Raw genomic sequence first — 24,381 nt, forward strand, 5'->3', positions numbered from 1 at the left:
GTCCCCATTACCTGTAAAAGCGCTTTGAGTGGAGTATCTTGAAAAGCACTATATAAGTGTAAGCAATTATTATTATTACTATTATTATTATTATTATCATTATTATTATTAGCTTGATCAAGTGTTTTCTTTTTCTTCATTCAGCACATCATTGCCCTTCACAGGTCAAGCCGATGGACTCCAAGCTCAGTTATGTCATACTAGCATAGTTCTAGCTGAAGTGATCACATCCAGGAAAACACAGATACGCACATTGAAGGATCCACTTTTTAAATATCACTCAACTATTTACACAATTAAGCCCTTTTCAAAATGCTGTGTTAAGATATATGTCAAATCTCAAATGGTAGAAAAGACTCTTTTGGTAAGCTGGGTTTAATAAAACCATTCTCCAATAAGAAATCAGCTCAGTTTAGAAACTCAAAGATAAAACCCCAAAAAGTGACACTTTAAAGACAAGCTATTACTCCAGGTTTGTGACTAGATTAAATCTATAAAAAGCAATAACAACACATCATCACAATGGGTCTTATATTATGGTCTACTAGTTCACAATATTAAAAGTATTTTTCCTGTGATCATAAATCATGGTTTGTGAATTTTACTTTTGCTGACACCATGATTTTACATACTAATGAAGCATTCTTTTTAAAGAACATTAAATTCTCTCAACAAGAAAAGAAACTGCAACACCCAAAGATTTCCAGTTCAGTGCCTTTTATCTTTACAAAGGTTCTCAGATTCATCATTAAATTAACTGGAATGAGGTGGATATGGCTTATCATTCATTTGATAAATAACAGAGAAAGTTATGATTTAATAAAACTAAAATGTTAACTCTCTGCACTACCATTCTATGGATCACAGATGACTTACCAGCAATCACAGTATTTCCAAAAATAAGTTGTAACCACTCTACTGTTTTTTTATCAGTGTTTTTATCCTTTGTTCAACAGGACAAAACTTATATTAGTACTGCAACACAATGCACATCTATCCCACTGTGAACCTTTAGGTAAAAAGGCACAAAAGCACAGAAAACAATCAAATTATGTTCCCAAGGGTTGGAAAAACTGGAGAGCATTTATCAGGATGCTATAGCTCATAGGGAATGAAAACGGAAAGGAAAAAAAAACTGCTTGTGTGTCATGGTTTGCTTCAGCAGATTTACACTTTCATTATGACGTCACAAAGGATCGATTGTGATGACTATGTTACCTACCACACAACAACGTTGCCGAGTTGCTATTTTACAGTCAACAGTTACCAGTGTAAATAAAACACCTCTATCTATGCAGGTCTCAATGTCATTCCACTGCATGGGTTAATCTGTTTGTGTACTGACACCACCTAGAATCCTATTTTGCAATCCAAGACTGTGTGAGACAAAGACATACTGTTAAACTGTGCCTCCATTTTGACATATGTGGATCTTTCAGAGTTGCATGGTAATATGTAACACTGCTTACTGCTATTGTAAACGCCAAGTGGTGATAAGTTATATTTGTACATTACATTATTATACATTAGCCATTATAGTCCTCTCAAATTTTAGTGAACAGAAGAAGCATCAGTGCCAAATATACAAGGTAGGCACTAACTAAACCAGATTTGTATTTGTGATGAGAATGTATTATATTCTAGGAACCACAAGATTTCAAAAGTATTTTATAAAAACTATAATAATACCCCATCTAACCGGGTGATCAGAAACTGAAAAAATAAAAAAGAATGTTCTTGTACTGGCTGTGCTTTCCCATTGATTGACCTTGAGTCAGTGTCCAACTTTCACTTGTAATGTACATACAAACTGATGAAGTGAAATCCATACTTTTTCGTTGGGATTGCGGTGTTCAAAATGTTGTTTTACTCTAAGGGAGGGGAGTTTTCATTGGAGCATAATTAAACTTGTCACAGTCATACGGGACCGTCCCAGAACAACTGTCACTGTTCAGTGCACATCGGTTCCCCTCAGGCAGCTGAGGAACGCCACCTACCTTAAACATGATCACTTCAGCCCCAGTGAGCAGTTCAAGACAAAACGATTCTGCTGAGAAACATTATGAACTCCCTCCGCAATCGAAATGCTAGCCTTCAATCAGGAAGGTAGAATCAAAGATTTTTAATGGGTTTCAGAAATGGGGGTGGCTGTTGACTCAAATCATGTTAGCAATCCTGAAAGTGAGCCACAGAAATACCATTTACTTTATTTTGGGGTTTTTTGATGACTCAGTCAAAGATGCATCAAAGGTGGGTTTGTGGTTTGACTTGGCAAAAAAAGTGTACTTGGGCACACAGTACTGTATCAAAATAGATAAACAAATCAAAATACTACGTATGTGCTCCTGATTTTTGTCACAGTTCTCATTTACTGGTGTTTCATGGTTGTAAGAAAAGTCAGCAGAGAAATGCGTGGTGCAAACATCACGTACTGTAAGCTAGTGAAGCAAGTGATGAAGTACATGACACCACTGCCTATTAGAAAGCAAGCACACAGATTTGGTTCTGCTAAATTCTTTTGCAAAAAACGCTCCCCTTCAAAGGAAAAAAAACAAACTTTATTTTGGACAATTTACCAGCCATCATCCATCATCAATAAGAGCAGAGAATTCGAAAAATAAGTGCTGATGAAAAAAACAAATTGTGCTCTGAAAATATTTTCCCTGGAAGGGACATCCAGTTAATTTCACATGAGCATGATTTTAAACAAGGTCACCACAGGTAAAACCACATTAAAGGCTCCATAATTAATGCAGCGCTTCACGTCTTTCTCTTTTTTCACCTTTGCTCTTTGAAAAGACAGTGACAACCATCTTCCAAATAACAAAACAATGGCTTTAGAAAATAAAGGGGAAAAAAGGAAACAGAAAAATAGAAAACCCCATTGAGCTTAACGGAAAAGAGATTACTGTGGTTTTTATGCTGAGTAAAAGGAAACTGTTTGTTTTCCTCCTACAGTCTCACCTTTTCAAAATGAGTTTTACCTTTTATGTCTAGAACCCTATTAACAGTAAACTCCTTGTCAAATTCCCCCAAGGCAAACACAAAGATTGCTAATACCCAGACCCAAAATTTAAAAGACTTTTTACATTCCTAGAATGTAACTCCCCCCCAAAAGGTTTTGATTTCCTAGAGTGAAAACAAACTTTAATCAAATACACCTACTCTACCAACGTCATTGAAAGAAGCTATTTATAGATATAATTTTATGACGCAAGGACTTTTTAGTCGATCAATCAGTAAAGGTGCTAGTTTGGAGAACACATTAAGCACTACTGGTATCAACGGTTGAACACTGGGCTTTGTCATCAATTGACTATGGTCCATATTGCTCTGAACACAGGCCTTGCGCCACTGTCCAAGCACCACTAGGATTAGACTGTTCATCCTACTGGGTAACAATGATGCATGTGACCTACCAGGCATCTGTGAGCTCACAATTTTGTCAGATAGAGCCTCATCTCTCTTCCGGTAAATACTATTTCTCCTTCACGCACTTCAAGTTGTGAAAGAGTATAGTGTGACAAGCACACATTGTAGAGGAAAGCAAGCACAAAGAAGCAAACAGACTCAGATCACAGCAGTACTATCCTATAGCCCGATCACACCAGATCTCAGGAGCTCAACAAACCTGGCACTGGTCAGTACTGGAATGAGAGGCTAATAAAGTAACGCGAACTACTAGGTAGCACAGATCCATTTGGGCTAGAATTTCTAAATCAATTTGCCAGTATGGTGGCAGAGTGCACTGTGCTGTAAGAGGTCTGTTGGATGAGATTAAAGATCCCCTTGCACTGTTTTTGAGAGTAGTGGCATTAACCTCATTGTCCTGGCAAAATTCCACTTTTGCCTTACACGAGCTGGCCTACTGAATTTTCCACTTTAAATCAATCAGGGAAACAACTTCATCCTTTTCCATCTTATTTTAGGATTAGTGAGACTCCTGGTACACAATGGGTGCTGTTCATCGGTGGTGGATTAAGTGGTTTTCCTCCTGTATATGAAGATCTTTGGTATTTTTTGATACAGAAAGCCATATACACAAAACAAAAAATGATGATTAATTACCTTCTCTGTGGCGGTGCATATGTAGCATAGTAGGAATAACTCCTTGAATAATAATGAATGGTTCCAAATCAGATGGGACTAAGGAAATAAATAGTTCCAGAGTAAAGGATAAAAATTTAGCATATGAAAGCAGTGGCCATCTGTTGTTTTTAGTCTTAAGCGAAAGGTAAACTTATTGTCTACTATGATATATAATTGGATTTTAAAAATTCTACACGAATATCTGATTCCTTTTAACAAATCTTTGTATATATAGTATTCCAGATACATGTTTATGAGCAAGGTATCCTCATTAATTTTGGGTTTAGTAAAAATCATCAGGAGTTCTATGTCTTGAGAAATACACTATTTTGTAAAGTACAAACCATACTGTACATTAAAAGAAAAATGAAAAATTTACAGTGCAAAAATCAACATTAGAGGCCATTAGTGCAATTATGTTGCCAGAGAAGAATCTTGTTTTTCAGTATTTATAAAGTCTGAATATTTCACGTTTAATTGAAGTCAGCAGTACTGGTTGCTAATTAAAATTGCTATTAAAAAATCATGTTTTTTCTAGTATGCAAGTATAAAACCCCTTATTTTTGAAGCGGGTTAAATAATCTCATTTAGATAATTTAAATGTATCCTTTTTTTTTCCCCATTACATTGTTTTCTCCATAAAGATGCTCAGCCTCTTCCTTCACATTTGGTTGATTTACCATACAAGGCACTACAGCAGTGCTCTCTGCTTCCATCTCCCCCCTGTTCTGACACCGAGAGTACAACACCATCTATCTTCTGACCTTGTCCTGATTTATATACGTGTCTCATCTTCATTCCTCTTGGTGTTCTGAACTTTCGGATACTGTTTTGTTCTCAGATGACCGATTTGATTTAAGATACATAATCAAAGGATAGGGATAAATAAGATTAGGATGAATACATTTAAATCATGGAACTTGTCTATTTGCTTTTTATTAATTAATTTTTGGGAAACAAAAGTAATTGAATGGTATGGTTCTTTTAAATAAAAATAAGGCCCACACTGTTGAGCGTTTTACTTCCCCTAGTTACCACTGTGTTTCTAAGAAAGCTGTGTTCAAGTTCACGATCTACCCTGCTTAATGGCCAGTATCACAATCCAAACTACAGGGAGTGTGTGCTTTTGGTACTCAATTAAAGACATCCCTTAGTTATGGGCGACAAAATGAAAAATAAAATTCTTTAAAATCATGATTAAAAGCACCCTGATTTGGGTTTCTTTGAAAATTAAAGTTAGGAAACTCAATGACTCTCTGTGGTCATTAAAAATCCCCGGGCGTTTCTCGAAAAGAGTAGGGGTGTAACCCTAGTGTCCTGGCCAAATTTCCCATTGGCCCTTACCAATCATGGCCTCCTAATAACCCCCATCTATGAATTGGCTTCATTACTCTGTTCTCCTCCCCACTAATAGCTGATATGTGGTGGGCGTTCTGGCGCACTATGGCTGCTGTCGCATCATCCAGGTGGATGGTGCACACTGGTGGTGGTGGAGGGGAGTCCCCATTACCTGTAAAGTGCTTTGAGAGGAGTGTCCAGAAAAGTGTTATATAAGTGTAAGCAATTATTATTATTATTAATAGAAATTTGCATTTTTTAATAGAATAATTTTTAATCGCTACCTGCAAAAAACAATACAAAATCTGGAAACGCCAAGTCCATACATGTAGTATGGAGAACACTGTGTGATGGCAGCTCAGTACCTGGGATTGTAGCAGTTATATTCCAAAACGGATTAGGATGTGTGCGTACCCAAACCAATTTATGGTACATCCGTCTTAAATTTGTTGGGTATCCTGAATATAGTTAGTTCCTGATTACTGAGAAGGTTTTAGAGTACACTAAGTCCTAAATTCAGATCTGTATCCTAACATGATTTATTACCTGCTGTTCCTAGCTGTCCGTCTTTACTAGTCTAAGGACAAGTGTGGCTGCCCTCATACCTAAGAGACAACATCTTCCACCGTCTGTAATCAAGTTGCTATTTGTCAGTGCAAAGATATTGGTTAGCAAAGGGTTCAAGTGAAGAAGAGTCACCTGTATTGCTCCTCGTTTCTCTGCATGTATTGTTTCCATCCATTTACAATGATTAGGAGGAAGAAGCAGCTATTCTTCACAGAAATCTATTCCTTTAATGTACAAGTAACCAATACTGTTTTTGTAGGTAACTTACATCACAGAGGCCTTAAAGGGGAATAGCTTTCCTAGAAAGCGGCAAGAGCAAACTGAATTAGCTTCCCCATTAATATACTTTTGATATTATAATAGTCTTCTTTTAGAAGTGGAATATGGAAGATACTGTATATTGAATGTGAATCTACCGATTACAGTAGACATTAGCAATCTATTTTTCTCTTCCTCAGCTTCTCAGTAATTTGTCTCTGGCACTTAAATATAACATTCATAAAAGATAAGACATTTTTAAATGAAATACAAATAAATGATATATACTAAGACTAGCAATGTTGCCAGAATTTACCAATACTAATCATAACATTACAAATATGGCAGTAAAATTGACAAATGTAAAAATACCTTCTCAAGCTTTTTTTTTCTATATACAATGATAACATTGTGAAATTCAAAACAGGAAATTCCCAGGACCTTATTATACAGTTGAGAAAAAAAGGTCCCTGTTCTCAGCTGTCACTGAACATGTATTTTTTTTTGCAAACTGTACATTTTTTTTTCCAAACATATCTTGCGTAGTACTAAACAGTCTTTATAATGTACTCATATTTTGTGTGGACTTTTTACCACGCTTTAACACCTATTGTGTCACAGACAACAGAAACTGAATTAGTACAACATTTAGCATGTTTTTCATTCTAATTCATTTTGTGTGTTTTAACTATTGACCCTCAAGAGATGGGCCCTGATTAGGAATTCCAAAAAATAAGTCTGTCTTAAATTGTGTATGTGAAGGGACAGCTTTTCAAAAGAGGAATAAAACAATTCTCAATATACCATGTTACAAAATGTTTAACATTAGAAAGACAAAAATCAAGTACAAATAAGTACATAAGGTGACGACAAGACATGACATGAGATCAATACCTAGGATTAAACATTAATACTGAAATGAAATACACTCTCCTTTGCCTTCTTAAAAGCACATATTAACAGACACCTTGACATTTATGGTTACTTAACTGATAATTTAATTTAATTAACTTAATTTTATTGTTAAACTGAAAGTAACAATTAATAGTTGAACAGAAATACTGTATTAAATTTGATGGTCACGGGTTTGAGCCTAGTCAAGACAATAGCTGACTGGGATTGACCAAATGGTGGCAAATAACTGGCCGTGTGCCACCAAGGGCATGATGGGATGGGTCAGCCATAGCTCTCTGATCTACGAAGTGACCCCCTTTGGACTCTCAGGTCCTTGCAGGTATGTGGTTGTGTCAGTGTGGGCTGTGTCTCTCAAACTGTGCAAGAACAGGGCTGTGTTAATAAATGAATGGCTCGAAAGTGGACAGGTCAGAGTGAGACTACCTGCACTTCAGTCACAGGGATCACAGCTGTGAGCCGACATGTGGAAAGAGCGACAATGGCTCTTTCAAATCAGGTGACTGCAACGAAAGTAAATGGTGATCCTAACTTTATAAAAATTGCCATTAAATTAATGAAATTGTAACTTTGGTTTATGACTTATAGAAATATGCCCGAGTATGAGGGACTTCTATTGTTTGGAATTACTCATTTGGCCAATGCTAAACATAGAATGCACACATTTAGACAGCACTTTACTATACTGAATCAGAGGTAAAGTCGCAGTGCTCAGGCTGGGATTTGGACCCACAACCTTCCAGTTAGTGCTCAGAACTTTCAGGGTCCAGAGCACTAACTGCTGCCTTACACATGAAGTACATTATTTAAATTAATGCTATTAGTATTTAAACTTCAATTTAAGAACTAAAAAGGTTTTCTTCTTCCAATTTAAGATTTTCCATTCCAATTTACAATGACATGAAAATAATGACAGGCTACATGTGACAATTGAGTAAATATCTGTTTGAGTCAGTCTTCCAAGGTCACATTTAAAACAGACTGCAGTGTAAAAAGAGGATTCCACCCACCGTGATAAAAAAAAAAGTTTTTACAGAGTGGTATGAATTTCCAAAGCCTGGCAATAGGTCCAACTGTGTGTCTGGTTTCTTGGCAATTTGAAGTAGGAAAGCCCCACAGACAATTAAACAGATGTCCAGAACTACATACTCTCTTACTTCTCGAGTATGATCCAAGTTTCCTTTTCCCCTATAATCTGACTTTCCAAATTTCCCCTTAGGAGGAACTCATAGACCTTCCTGTATATAGGGTTATTTTTTGCATGAATTTCCTTTATTCTTTTTTTGAGGTGTTACACAGATTTATATCAGGCTTTGACAGGAAGAAGCTTAGAATGTTGACTGCTACCTTCTCAAGATGATATCTTTCTCTTCCTACAATGCAAAATATTTTTTGTCTGTTTCATTCATTTCGCAGGTGCAGGTGAAACATCACTGCTGATCTTGGTCAAGTATAAATAATTAAAACAGAAAAGGGACGCAAGTGCTTACAACTAATTTCTACAAATCCTCCATGATCAAAGTGAGGTCAAAAGAGAAAACGAACAACCGAGCCCTTGGTGGTCACAAGATCATATGTTTGATTATACAGTTTCCACATTGTAACTATAAAGTATTTCGGAAATGACTGCCAGGTCTACAGTTTTCCTTTGTGTAAAAGTATTTATCAAATTGAGTTTGCTCCAAGTCATTTTTTAAATAAATCATGTCCTGCTGCACAATGGCAGGTTTATATATTACTTGGATGTGCTACAATAATATTCCAGTTATGTAGGCAACATTCAAATTTTTATTATTAGCTTGACCTGTTCCGTTTAACTGTTTTTTGCATTCTTTCATAACAATACATGGAAAATGTCTTAACAGTGTGTTAAATAGCTTTTTCATCCCCTTCTCCAATTGTTTTGACATTACCATTTAACTATGCCTGTTAACAAAAAACTTCAGAACTTACACAATAGAATAAAAAGAGGGTAGCACTTCTAACTGTAAGGTGAGTGAAACATTTTGGCAGTCAGGTTGTTTCTTCTATTTCCAAGTACCAGAAGATATTTTCATACTTTGATGTATCATTTCTGCTCTTCTAGAGCAACCGGGTAACAATATGTCATGAAGGTCAATGATTCAAGTCTAACTGCAGCTGTAAAGAACTTCTCTTCTTTAATTACCTTGAGTGTCAATCTGTAGTGAAGGAAGAAAGCTTCCAATTTATAGAAGCATGTCCTTGAGTTGTCTTAGAGTACAAATAGGAATGTGTTAGCAGGAAGCTAGCTCAAATAATGACTCCTTTGAAGGCTATAGAAGTTGTATCCTCTGTTTTGGCTTTTGTTTGGTCTAAAATATATTTCTCAGTTTACATATATAGAACACACTATAACCCAGTAAAGAATGCATTTAAACTAGTACCACAAATAATTATGTCACTAATAAGGACATGCAGGTTTGTAAGGGAAATTATCTACTTTTGGTATAAAGTCAACTATTATGGACTACAGCTATTAAGTTTAACTACAATAGATCAAACACTTATTCTTCAGGAATATATCCAGAGACTAGAAATACAATATCTATTATGATATGCAATCTACATCTCAATATGCGTCATTGTGATACATTTATACTGTCCAGATGGAATACTGATGTAGGGTAACATGAAATTAAAATTAATAATAGACAATCATGGTGAAAGAAAAATCCTTAATGAGTCATGGCAGGACATGTATTTATAGCAAAAAATAAATCAACTAGTAGACAGTTTTCATTGGCTCCAAGTACCAGTCTGATAATGAGTCCTGTGTCGTAGTTTGCCGTCAGGAAACTATTAACCTGTGCAATGCTGTACAACACAATATGAACATTGCTGTGGGATTTTTGTATAGTAATTGTCCTTCTGAAAAGAAAGCCACTAGAAAAAAATATAAATAAAACAGCAGGTACTGACGGCATCAGAAACGTCTTTGAAAAATTAACAATTGTGATACAAAAAAACCCTGAAAATGATGTTTAGAAATTTATCGCTTTTGAAAAAGTATGTGTACATTTTCCAAATGCAAATTGACACCTTTTAAAGCATACTTATAGCAGAGATAATAATTACAATAGAATACATTAATTATTTTGACAATTTCAGTGTCAATACAGTCAATACATATACAGTGTCCCCTTGTATATGTGTATATAAAACACATTAAAAAAAATATTTTGTGCTCTCTGCCTTTGTACATCATGTGACTGTGAATTCAATACCAAAGCCCTCCAGAAACACCTGTCATTCTGAAACTCCTATTCTAAACAATAGATAAACCCACATCAGGTCTGTGCCAAGTAGTTTAGAAGCCTGCTTAAGTGTCCCACTTGTATTTATCGAGGAAAATGATGTCAGTATAGTGTGTGTGCTTCGTAGAGCAAAAGCAAGATGACATTTAATGGCACAACAAACAGTGACTGGAACTTCAAAATCTATTCTAGCACTATTTATTTATTTGTAAGATAAAAAATATTATATTAGAATTAGAAGGTCTGATTGGACATATTACACCTAGGTCCTACCAGACCAATTTCTATCACCATTTCAAAATCTCTCTTTCAAAATTCCAAAATGTGTGTTTTTCATGCACTAGATTACTCACAAAGAAACAATATTTGTTTACTGTCTGTTCAATATAGATTTAATCGGATGTCTCCTTCAAGAGGAAACACTCTGCACATTTTCAATCCCCCTTTTCACTATCCCCTTTTTCCAATACAAGTCATAAAGAGCAGTTTTCCTAACGAAACACTATGCCGTCCCCCAAATCACAAAACTGACATTCTACAACAAATCAGCTCTAAATATTCTGGGCTTGGCCTGTTGAGTGATTTGCCACAGAATGCCCCTGCCCCTGTATCACAAGATAAGACAACTAAATTCAAAGAAAGAAATTCTTACCTGCAGGGCTTCACATACAGTCTCCACTGTCAGTGTTTCTGTTATAAACTCCACACACAGCTGGGAAATCAAATATATGATGTTATTATAATAACCAGACTTTCTAGAAGGCAGAAGGAAAACATCTAACTTAAGCCATGTATTGATTCTTCATGGTGTTATAGCTTTTAATTATTTGTGCCCAGAAAATGAAACCTTTTAGCTACTGCATTAATTCACTGCATAATAGACTACTATGGGACATTAATATACAGTCAATATTGTCATAAGTGGCAAACCAATTAAAAAGGGGGAATTGGATTTTAAATGACACGTTTCAGTTCTTAATCTGTTCTGAATTCACCTCCAATCCTTAATAGTTCTTGCCAGGATAAAGCAAAGTTCAGTACACTCTAAAATATATATACTTGAGAGATATTTATACCACAACTAAATTAATCAAATACAATAATGTAAAAAAATGATTTAATTCACAGGCGCCAATACTTTTGCCAGTAACTGTGTATTATAAATACTATCCAATTTATCACCAATTTTAAATAAAACACTGTAATAACAAGCCATCTGTTTTTTGTCAGTACAATTAAATGCTCTTAGAACATTCTGCAATCCAGGTGGACAATTACAGCAGCACAATTCCACAGAAATGAATTGTTCTCTTTAAATCACATACCCATTAGCAACCCTAAAGATTTGAACAGAAACTGATAATTCTCATCATCTGTTAAAATCAGACATAAATTGCACAGGAAATATGCTTAGTGTATATGTTTAGTGTTGAAAGTAAAATTAACTCCACACATTAGAGAAGCACAGAACAAATAAAATTGCATGCATTATGTGACATTAAGCAAAAGTCAACTTAAAATTAATATGTTAAAAACAACATTAGACTGAAAGCAATGAAAACAATATAAAACAGACTTAGAAATGAATAATCTTTTATAGTATTAAAGTGTTTATTATGAAATGTTTGAAATAGTATTTATTCTAATAAATACTAAAAGCAAAAGGTGAAACAAGAGTAAAAATATATTCAGGCTTCATCTTAATCTGTATTCAATGATATTGCCTGTTGAGCCACACAAAGCCCTGTCTGCAGTCTTGTGAAAGTGGGCGTTATAACAACATTTTAAAGAAAAAGCTTGGTGATATTCTAGGAAGGCAGGCCTATACCTTCATAATAAGGAAAACCTTTCTCAATCAGGGGCATTCTGTCTGCAGTTCAGAACCTTGAACTCCATTTTAAGTAACAGGTTCACTACATGCACTGTGCTGCAGTGTTGCCTGACAGTTAATATATCTGCATGGGAGGGCCTCTATCTATTGTAACTATGACACTGAAGAAGAATGCTATTTATTTTATAGTCGAAAAATAAAAATAAACCCGTTTGCAATGAAGTCCAACCATTCAGAATGAACACTTGAAAGTTGTACTTTATTTCAGGAAATATTTCTCCTGTATGTACTGTAGAATCAACAAGGTGTGTGAATGCTAAAAGAGACAGTTTTCAAAATGCTCTTCAAAATTGTATTAGTTTGCTCCCTGACAAGCATTAATAACAGCCAATTAAGAAAAAAATGCAGTGCAGATCTTTTCAGAATAGAACACAATTTCCTTCCACAACATGCAGGGCAGTGTTTTCACTGGAAGAAAAGTTGTTCAAAAGGCAAATGTGGAGGAATAAGGAGGGAAAAGGGTGAAGGATTGAAAGTTGGAATAATGAACTTGGACACTCTCACGGAACCTCTGCAGTAACCAGCAAGGTGCAAAACAGATCATTAAAACAAGAAGCTACCAAATCATTGGGATGTAATGGTAAAAAAGAGTCTATGTGACCAAAAGTATACATTAACACCATGTCCCGAACAATATTAATGCATATTAATAAAGTGCAACAATGAGCTTGTTTGCTTTGTTAAATTCATTTTATTAAGAGCGAAGTTCATACTTTTTTACTGCATTACTCCTGTGCAAGTGTTTCAATTTTTTTTTTCACCTTGTTAATTACAATTGAATGAAATATAAGTCAGTCAGTGGGAACTAAGCAAAGAAGGGTTAACTGTGGAGCACAAAACATGGCACTGTAAAAGCTGAAAAAAAAAACGTTGACATTCCCAGTTAGCAAATGTTCAATCCAATACTTCACAGAATGCAGTGCAAAACTAATTACATTAAAAATGAAAAGGGAGAAACTTTTGGATTATACTTTACTTTATATTTAAGTATGAGAAAAAACTGGACTACAAATAACATAAATTTTGAATGCTTAAATGTAATAAAAACATTCCTAATCCTGGCCATAAATTGGCTAAATTGGGTTGCAGGGGAGAGATAGCTCAGCGTTTCTATTTATGGGCATTTTGAGATGGGATGTTCAGCTCAGTTTCCCACAGGGAACAGACAGGCACACTGTGACAGGATCAGCATCATGCTCAGGCAGTTTTGTTTGCCTGTATTTGCCAAGGGTTAATATCACTGGTCAATTTGTAAGTTCTCACTGCAAACACATCAGGTCAAATACACAGGAGAAAGGTATAAATATGTGCAAAAGGTAGCACATTCTTATAGCGAGAAACTAGATGTACATAAAGATAAGCAAAAGATGAGTGTGTGGCCATAAAAGAAAAAGGAATTTTATTTTTTTACCATTAGTGGATAAACCATTTTTATATCTATATTTATGCACACTTTAACATTGAAATGCCATTGAGATGTAAATGCATTAAAACAAAATATTTTATTTTCCATGGCATTACAGTATATAATGTTATGAAACAAAGGCAATGATGGGGAATTAATTCCTTTAAGGATTAAAGAGGACTGGTATTTAAACATTAATGGAAACAATCGATTCGATCTTTAGAGGAACCTCATTCATTTTTATAAGAATAAAGCTATGTGCTAGGTTTCAGATTCTTTTCTCATTTTGAATTCCAAACCTCAAGGCTACTTTTTAAGAAGTTAATCTTTCAAACTATGATCTCTTGAGAATCACAGAGCATCTCTTACTGATTTAACCACTCCTAGAAGAAAAAAACAATTATATTAAAAAGAAAACTATAGTGTCTCCTCAGGTTTTAAGCACTGGCTGTGTAGACACAACTCTTTCTTAATATATATGCCAGATTGTGCACATTTATAGTAAAAAATGCATCTGACTCTTATGCAGTACATTGTGTGCTTTGAAGCTGGGCAAAAAGAACACCCTTCATGAATTAGAAATAAACATCTGACAGAGTTATGAGGGCACCCAGTGAGCTACCGTATATAGTTTGGCTGAACAAATACAGAACTCAGATACACACACTTGGCAGGTGATTTTATTTAAACTTTTTAACAATTACTCTAGCTTTTTACAGAAAATGACATGTAACAAAAACTCCACTTGTACAGAACAAAAATGACATCCTATTTACAATTACAGTTTTATGTTCTTGTTATGTACAGCACAGACATGACCGTTATTTTTGCAGATGTACGAGACTGACGCCCATTTAGAAGATAATACAGATAAGTGAGAAAAGTGATTTTTTTGTACTTCAGCATAATTATGCCAAAACTTTCAGGCTTTGTTTTTTTATTTCTTTCCACCTTTTTATTTCAGCATTAAATTCAACCAAGCAGCTATGTATTTTCTATTGCTGTACAATTCAATTTCTAGAACAGATGTATACCTCCCATCTAACAATTTTTTACACATAGGTATTTAGGAATGAATAATACCTGTCACTGTTTACACTAAGACTTACAATACTCCACAGGAAAATGCTTAATTCTTTAATGTTTAATTACCTAAAAGCTTTTAAAAAAATTCTAGTAAGAACATGTTAATGGAATGTCATGAGCAGTTCACAGTAGACAAACTTCTAAAAAACCAAATAATACACAGAACTTAAACTCTGAACTTAGGTACCATTGATATAGAGGGGAATACTATTCATTGTTCTGTATTTGGTTTTGTGGCCAGTTGAAAATTTTAAATCACAAAACCCAGTTTCACTAAAAATGAATGATCTGCTTTCGGTCTCGATGATAGAAGATACAAATGAGGTCATATGTTTTTGTATTTCCAGAATTTCAAGTTTCGGTTGGTTTCTCCCTACCTTGATAAACTTGATTTACAGATCACATCATCAAATGAGCCAGCTATGACTTAAGAACAAAAATATTTTTTTTAAATAAAGCAGTGAATGTGGACTTTAAAACTATTCCCCTTGTGAAACTTCAGCAAAAAAAGATTAGAACTAAAATAAAAACATACTGTATCTACACCTTTCCTACATCTCCACAAAGGCCAGCAGTCACTGCCTTCTCACAGAGGAAGAGAATTCCATTCCATAATTGAGCGAAAGCCAGTTCTTCCTCCATCAGTGACCTCTCACATAATCCAAATCTTTGTCATTAAAAAAAGGTTCCACATACTGGACATTCTCCAACTCCAGGAAAGTTCTGGGAAAACGGAAGTGTATAATTAGCTTCTGGGCTACATATTGCAGCAAGGCCTGAAATCAACTTTCAAATGTTACCTCATTTACTAGCAGTGTTTTAAATTTAAGGCCTCATGATTTCTCAGGGGTCTTTGTACTATTATGATAACACTACAGAGCACAAGGTTAAAAAGTAAACCAGCTTGCAATAAAGGCAAATTAACATTAAAATTACTGTTAAAAGTAGTTAGAAAATAGTTTCTGGAAATACAAGACAAACCCACAGAAAGAGACATCCCAAATGATTAGAAAGCTGTACTTCTCCGAATGATAAAAATGACTATAATATTGCTCATGTGCCGATTTACAAAAGACAGATCACTAGGAATGAAGGGTGTGGTAAGTACTGTATGTAGGTGGTTTTAAACAGGATGCCCATCGAAAAATGTTGCCAAAAAAAAGTCAGATATACATAGTAAGAAGGCAGAGAAACAGGTTGAAAAAAACTTTTATACATAAAAAACCAGGTCAGCTGAATTTACGAAAGGCACCCTCGTTCAGAGTGGAGGTTGAATCTTAAGTCAGACATCACTGATTTGGGCCAAGGTTATAACATCAGCTGACTATCAATGGAACTTCCCAATCAACAACCGGCCGTGAGCTCTCAGTAACCTAATTTACATAGGTTATGCTTGTCTTACTAGGTGCCTGTAAACCTACAGCCCTTTCGATCTAGTTTGTTCGATCAGCATGTAAATTGGTTAACATCTCTGACGTGTACAGAGAAGAGTATGCGCTGTCCTTGTCCCCTTTGGGTCACAACTTTGAACACAGATAATTAACTGCCAGTAATTCCAATTTGGGAAGGCATACAAAAAAAAAGAGAAAAATCAATATCTATCTGTCAGATTATACCGGTGTATTAAAACTTCTCTTGTTTTCAATCAAGACTTCAGTGCATTACATTACAGTATATATATATATGCACATGAGATTTGTCAAAGATCACATCATGCATTGAGAATGCAAAGCCAGTTTTACCACGGGAAACTTATTTCCTCTCAGCCTCTGCATGACATTTCCTACATTAATGATTCATTTGCTACAGACTTGCACCATAATTACTGGCTAACAAATGACATCAGCAAGTGACTTTCAGAACTGTAATAACTTCCAGCCTTGCTACAGAGTTCACTCAAAAAATCTTTTGTCAGAAAGCCACTAATTGTTGTCTGCTGTCAGACTAGCACAGCAGATCAAAATGCACTTGAAACTAGCTGGGCAAATAATCTGAACTGCTCAGTTGTTCAAATGGGAAAGCAAGTGACTGATTTATAAGAAATCAAGAGAGATTCGAACCATAAACAAAGAATACAGTCCTACTTACTCATCCCTGAGTAAAGTTATCCGTTTTACACATTAAAACCTGAAAATACAAATTCGTAAATGACTAAGTACAAACCTACTGTACTGTAAAAATAGAACAATAAGTTAAAATAGATGCAGTACCAACCTGTACTGTAAAATAGGAAGCATCTGCTGCTCATTTTCCCACCCATTTCCCATTTTGATCCACCTTAAATTTCAGGAGAGAAGTAGCATCATTAACCCTGCTATGGGATTCTAACATCATTCTAAAGTCTAAATTTTATATTTAAGTATATTAAATATTACACTGAAAAAAAGCCTTGCTTGCCAAAGTCAGCTACAATATCCCTTTGAATTGAAATATTTTATTTTTGCTATTTGGAACAAAAGAAGTCCTGAATCTCATGTCCTCAGCACCGCAGTTATTCATTTCCCTCCTGGAGGAAATCCTCTAAGGACTCTTGCATATACTTCCTAACTGTAGTCTAAATAAAAAGTAATAGGTTAAAAGAAAAGGTTTCCCAATTTTTAATATTCAGTCAAATATTGGTCTCATATTTTTGATTCTATATTGCAAAAAAATGACGGGGATCCCATGTCAATCTTCTAAAATAAAAAAATTCTCCCTGTGGTAACTGCAGAGGTCATGATCATTCATCTTATGAATGTAAACCCACATAAAACACTTCTCACCACATGGGCCAGGTAAGAGTTTCTGCTGTTAAATAGAGTGAGTGCACCTGAAAACCTGGAGCAGTAGAATAAACATTACTGATTGAGAGACCCAGCTCTCACTGTTCTGCCACGAGAAAAACAAAGAACATCTTCAGGAAAATCTGCACCTTTTAACTGCTTAACTGTTCATAAGGCTACTTGTCAATTTGACAAGGAATCACATAATTCAGTAAATCAAAATTTGTGAAGTACGGCATCCTTCTTTTACCACCTTAATAAATCCTAATGTTAACGTTAATATCTCATGGATAGAACAAATGCCAGGCCACAAAATTAAAGAGGTCAGCTATATGAGGCTGTTTAGCCCCAAAGAGCAATGCATTTCATTTATTTTCATCCAGCCTTCCACAGGCAAATTGCTCCCTGCAAAGTCTCTCCAGCGCTGATGTCATAAGCCTCTAAGACATCTGGTGTCTGCAAGCCCCATCATAATAATTCATAACAGCCAATGACTTTCGCTGCATCAATTGAGGTGGATGTATTATAGGAATCAGCAGTCTCCTCCAATTCACTGCCTGGCTTTCTGCTCTACTGGACATCATTCTGTCACAAGAGGGATCAGGGAAATTCTCCCCCATTTAAGGGAAGGTCTCTTCTGTTTGAGGCAGGCTTTTAGCTGCACTGAATTATTGACTCATTAGACAGGAAGCTTCTCTTTCTCCCTGTTTCCTCTGATTAAAGCCTTCCAGTAAGCTCTATTCAATAAGTCAGAAGCTATAATAAATAGCATCTCTCTAAATTAAAAAAAAACTTAAGAATGGCTTTCAGCGCTTTCGACACTGCTGTAAATGACACCCAAACCCAACCTCCTCATTAAGATTTTTTTATCAAAAGGAAGACATTTTTAAGTATGTCACCGAATTACAATACCATATATTCCTCCAGTCCAGCAGCCTAGATGAGTAAAAGCAGCATACCAGGAATACTGAGTATTTGATAACCTTTCACAAACATAATGTTAACCTTTGGCTATTAATTTAGTCCATCTTGATGGGAATCATGGAAACATATTTCAAGGTCATTTGTCTAAAACTGCACAGAACCAATCAGTCTTGTGACGTCATGATTCAGTATTTCTAAATAAGTAGTTATTTACAGTATAAAAGAGTTAAAGAAAATTGCTGGGGATCAGCAACTCCTAGCACTGTGTGGAAATAATAAAATTAGGTGAAGGACTATCAATGAAATTTAAGGTCTTCTCTCCAAAGAGTTTTCAAGGCAGCAGAAATGCTGTTCTGTAAACATGAAGCAAATAAATCCAGAATAATTATTTTCTTACTCAAGTCCAGGGACTGAACTGCAATACAGAGCCTTAGCAAAAATTCTGTTTGAATTTGAATACTCAACTGCTACTAACAAAAAAAGACAAAAACACACAATACCAGTCTAGTCGGACATCCATCTTGGTTTATGTAACAACTCTACATATTTCTGTCTGATAACAGAACTACTGTATCCCAACAGAGGTTGGAGTTAACTGGCCAAACAGATTTAAAAGAGAGTAATTTGATAGTCTACATCTATGAAAATGATCTACAACACAATGTGGGCATCAAAACTGGGTTGAACAACTTGAACAACTACAAATCTATTGTACCAAGTTTGAATTCAACTGGTGCAGCGTTCATAAAAACAAATTGAAAGGGTTGTCAAGTATGTGGATCAGCCACCTCGTTTGGCACAGGACCCCAGTTTTTTGTCATAAATTTTCTGATTTATTTGTTCCACTACACCGACCTATTATGAAAACGCTCAGCTGTCCAGCCTTTGAGGAGCAACAGTCATAAAAGAGGGCAAAAAAAAAAATAAGCTTCCACTACTTGGAAGCCTAAAAAGCAATTTGGTACCACAAGCGTGTCTTGTTTTTTCACACTTCGCTGGCCAGACATCTCAGCGGGGGGGGAAAAATACTTTCCATGAGATTCAGGGGACAGGCTAGTCTCCGAACAACTATGTGCAAAGCTTCGTGGGAGGTCATTTCCAGTCTCCAAAATCGATCCACCAGTACCTGTGTTCTCTAGTTATACACTGTTCCATAAAATTCCTTTAAACGTGTAGCACTTGTTCTAAATTAGAACTCAAGTGCTTTTTTTCCCAACACAAAAATGATTAAAGACATTTTGGTACCATTATTTTGTTAAATAATTATAAAGTTTTGTAGGTCACTTGAAAACTTGTGGTGTTTACTTTGGTAATAACTATTTTGTTTACAGGAAAAGGTCTATCCATGGGCATCCTAGTATTAAATAAAGTGTGAAGACTTAATTGCATGTGAACCCTAAATACTACAGTGCAGTGACTTTAATGGAAGACTGTTTAAAAGGTTTACTGTTAATTCCAAAACTTTAATGCCAATGAGAAACACAGTATGACCTTCTTCTGTTATTGCTTTCATCACATTATTAGAACAAATCATATTTAAAAAGGCATAAAAACATTTTACATGATGTTAGAAGTCTATAACAAATAGAGGATGAGTAAATACCATGGTTCTCAGAAAAATGGTCGCTCCTTCCACAAAGGCAGAAAATCAAGCTTATCTAGTTGTATGCCCTGTAGCACAGAAATCCAGAGTGACTATATTCCAGAGAAACAAAAAGCTGTCAAAATACACAATCATGATCAATTTCAACTTACAATACTTTACTGAAGCAGTATGGTGCTTGACAAAACAATGTTTTGCTTTATTATTTTTAATGTTATTTTTTTACTTAGCAAAACTGGACCTTCTGAAACACAAACTATGTTTTGTTTTTTATACTGCTTTTGACTTGAGCACAATGGAACTCAAACACAACTAACCACAGGTGTCAAGACTGAGCGTCTGAGGGTGAAAGATACAGAAAGGTCAATTATTCTGACAATTCAGTAGTAAAACTGATACTGTGCCATGTATCACAAGTACAAAGAAACATTACATCTTAATGATTAGATCTGTAACAAGACCCCACACATGCAGCTTATAACAAAGCAATGGGCAACATAATACAGGAAACCACAGCACTGCATACAATCACAGCCTACGTGAGACAAGAGGCTGGGATCATTTACTACTGAATATCAATCCGGGGGCAAGTAGACTAATTCATTAGAAAATTAAATAACCATAATAATAATGTTCAAAGGAGAAAAAGAAACTTAGATTCTAGATCTGATAACGGCAATTCGAGCCCATGAAAGCTCGGGCATGACCTTAATTACCAAACCAGCTGTTTCACCTTTTTTAGGTCACTGTTGTTTGCCAATTAAAAAGCACCTGCATATAAAAGCTGGAGCACTCAAGAATTGGAGTTCCGCTTTCCTGTTATAAAGAGGTTGTAAATCATTCTCTCTTTGGCATGGAATAGCCAGGCATTAAATTCACAACTATTTTAACTGTGAAGTGAAAGCATGAATAGAAAAACATAAAACTGTTCTAAAATAACTATGGTTCTGAAAACGGGTACAAACTGGTGGTTTGGACTGGAAAGTTCAGCACTCTGTTTACTTAGTTATAGTCTTCTATTAGAGGCAAGACTATTATTCATTTTTCATGTTATTTAGGATAAAATTTAAGCTTAAACGTGACGTTGATAATATACATTTTGCATAGACAATATTAAAAGTTTCCTGACACTAACAGGCTCTCAGACAGTAACTAAATCCTCTCTGAGACAAGCTAACTTTGAGCCGATACATAATGAGTGACAGGCCCATGAGGAAATCGGAGTTTTGACGCTTAACTGAAAAAGCCATATATTCTTAGTAGGCTATAAAGAGAAAGGATAAATAAATTCTGAAAAACAATCTTTTGGATTAAGCATGAAGCAGAATTATGGGTCAAATGAAAAGAAGATTTAGAAACACAAACAATCATATCCTTAGTCTAGCTTGTGTGTTTAAAGCTTATGACATCCACCTGAATTGATTTTTTGCAGAGGTTATACACAGCAGCATGAATCAGAATTTTACTTTAAAATTATGTTCCAGGAAGAAAAAAAGGTGGTACAACAAGATCTAATAAGGAAATGAAGTGCGTGCTTAACATTCATCACCCATTATCAGGAAGCCATTTAGTTCTGGTATGGATCTGAGCAAACCAAAACCTCTTCTGGAAGGACTGTGCCCTGAATGGGATGTTAGTCCATCAAAGGACACACACACAATGCAGAAGCACCAATTAACCAACCCAGCATGTTTTTGGAATGTGAGAGGAGACTATAGCACCCTCAGTAAACCCATGAGAAAACCGAGAAGGAACACAGAAATTCCACAAGAGCTGAGAGCCAGCAGCACTAATCACAATAACACCCTGCTGCACATAATTAACATTCTTCCAAATAACTTTCACCCTTAGAAGTTTCAACTGTTTACAAGGTGATCTGTGCAGCTTTATCTGATGCAATGTTACTACCTGGTAAAAACTTGCTAGGGATAACCAGTGCCATTACACAAACCTCCAGAAGTCATGCTTCATTTAGTGAACTAGCAGGTGACACCATAAATACAGTTATAGCAAGCAGTAAGACCACAGCATAACTCTACAAAGAAGTGAAAAAGACAAGAAAACTGAAGCTGAATAAATGTAAGAAAAATAGCTCAAGAAGACCATGAGTCAACCCAAATGTGTGAGGTTCTCTTCCTGTCTATCAGTGTTAGAACTCTTCAATGTCTTCAGTATTATGCAAAAAAAAAACTTTTGTCAGCAAATACTTACATTACACAATGTCAAAGTGTAGTAGGCTATACAACAGGTCTACATACACTCTCAAACATTTGCTTTGCAATGAAAGTTCTGTAGCAATGTTAGCTGTACATTTGTAGATTTCAAAGCAATTTACAATACATGAGTAAACATCAAGGTACTCTGAACTAAACTAACATGTAAAAGACACACTGATGCACGGCTTTGCCTTAGAATAATAATTAATGGCATACAGCACTGTGGCTGGTAGCCTATTTTTTCCTCATTAAGTGAAAATGCCTTAGTGAGCTGTTCTGTTCTGTTACTCAGCAAGATTCCACATCTCACAGCAAATTCACTTCTGAAGGGCTATACATCAGCCTTCTGGAAACTCAGGATGATGTTCCTCCTAGAATATGAAGAATGGGCTACTGAATCGGTCCTAACAGTTTTAAATGTCAAAAAAAAGATTAAGCAAAATGCAAGAAGTTATTTAACAAAAAATGACAGAGAGCACTGTATTATAATAGTAGAGTGTACACCATAAGAAAATGCTAATGTAAATTTAAGTATCACAAATCTGTCACTACTTGCATGATTTACAGTTCTTTTTCCAAAATGAAAGAAACTGGAGAAATTTAAGCCCTTAAACTTAAAGGCAATCATCGATTCTAGACAAGGCTGGTGACTTTCATTGTCCTGCAAGAAATGGCAGGCCTAGTTTTTCAGTTCTCTGAGCCATGTGACATCTCACACTTCTAATTCTGCACATCCTGTTGGTCCTCTGTAGCAAAGTCCTCAGCATATCCTCTGCAGCCCGAAGGGCAGACAGCACCTTTGCGTGTTGTGAATGCAAATTATTTATAGTCACAGAAGGAGAAAACTCCTTAACATTTTAACACCGGTCATGCAGGAGGTGTGCAAAATCTTAATGTTTGGCATAAGGCTGACCAACCAGATATTGCAATCATAATCACGTTTATGGTTATGCATTGAACAATCTGAAATTTGAAGCACCATGGGACCTTAAATAACATGAATCATCACGGTTTTCTCCTCCTTTCATAGCCTATTGTGTATGTTCTATATCATTTCCAGATGCTTTTCCTACATAGATCATCATCGCAGTTACCTGTTGCAATACACACTGCTTTTGAAAGCTTATCTCAAAGATGAGGGGAAAAAAATGCTGACGTACAGCAGCAATGCACTATTTTAGAAATGTACAAAAATCCAAGGTTAATTTCCTCTGTGCACTTCCTAGCAATAGATGAAAAATGCAGAATAAATCAGACTGAGTGCTGCAAATCCTTGATTGGAATTTGTGGCACGGTGTCTCAAATAGCTGAATGCCACTCCTTTATTTGTACACATCTCTTTTCATTTCTTCATTTGGGTTTCAGGATGTTGAGGCACTGAATGGCAGAGCAAGATTTGGACTGATTACGTAATTCTCTCTGTTTGCCAACCACAGAGGGAAAGATTGTCTATACAGTACATCCAAACATGTCGCTTAATGGCACATAATAGGTCTCTAATAAGCCTGAGGACAGGCAGGGAGTACAATCTGTAGTCTTTGTGTATTTATTCGGATTTTAAAAACACATGATTTATAGTCTGCCTCACACAGCACATAACTGCAATGGAAACAGTTTTTGATTTTCTCCTTGAATACAGTGTTTGTTTGTAAAACCCGAAGTAAAAATTATGGTGCAGGAGAAACATTGAGTTCTAGAGAAATAGAAGTGTGAACTAGTGCACAGCTTTCCAAGAAACTACCCCCAAGTGAAAACACTGGTTCATTCTACCTCAAAAACCTGCAACTCACAAAAAACTTAAAGACTGCAGGTCTGACACCTCCAGCAATACAAATGCAATAGTGTAGCTCCTGATAACCAACCAGATTTGGTCTATTTGTAATGGCAGCTTCAAAACCTAGATATTACTCCTTTTTTGGTAGCACATTCTATTACGTTTTTGCACATTTTGCAATTATGCTGAAATCTACTAAAAACTAAGAAACGTAAATACAGTATTTCCCCTCAATATTTCAATATCCAATAAGTATTTTGTTATCTGTGTTTTGGCATTTT

General features: G+C 35.6%; 1 protein-coding gene and 1 long non-coding RNA gene across 2 annotated transcripts in view; both read right to left on the minus strand.

Annotated features, from left to right (window-relative positions):
- The window catches only part of LOC148823403 (BTB/POZ domain-containing protein 19-like), a 47,221-nt gene that overhangs the window by 16,378 nt on the left and 6,462 nt on the right, over nucleotides 1-24,381 (minus strand). Inside the window, exon 4 of the mRNA XM_088927446.1 lies at nucleotides 11,092-11,151. Within this exon, the coding sequence (XP_088783572.1) occupies nucleotides 11,092-11,151 (60 nt within the window). The remainder of the gene's footprint in view (nucleotides 1-11,091; nucleotides 11,152-24,381) is intronic.
- On the minus strand, nucleotides 14,402-17,099 carry LOC148823404 (uncharacterized). Its single transcript, XR_016093745.1, has 2 exons — nucleotides 17,036-17,099; nucleotides 14,402-15,544 (listed from the first exon to the last, which is right to left on the minus strand). It is a non-coding gene; the product is annotated as an uncharacterized LOC148823404 (long non-coding RNA).

Source organism: Atractosteus spatula, chromosome 11 (genome assembly GCF_055471065.1).
Source record: "Atractosteus spatula isolate fAtrSpa1 chromosome 11, fAtrSpa1.hap1, whole genome shotgun sequence".
In the NCBI taxonomy this organism is placed as follows: Eukaryota; Metazoa; Chordata; class Actinopteri; order Semionotiformes; family Lepisosteidae; genus Atractosteus; species Atractosteus spatula.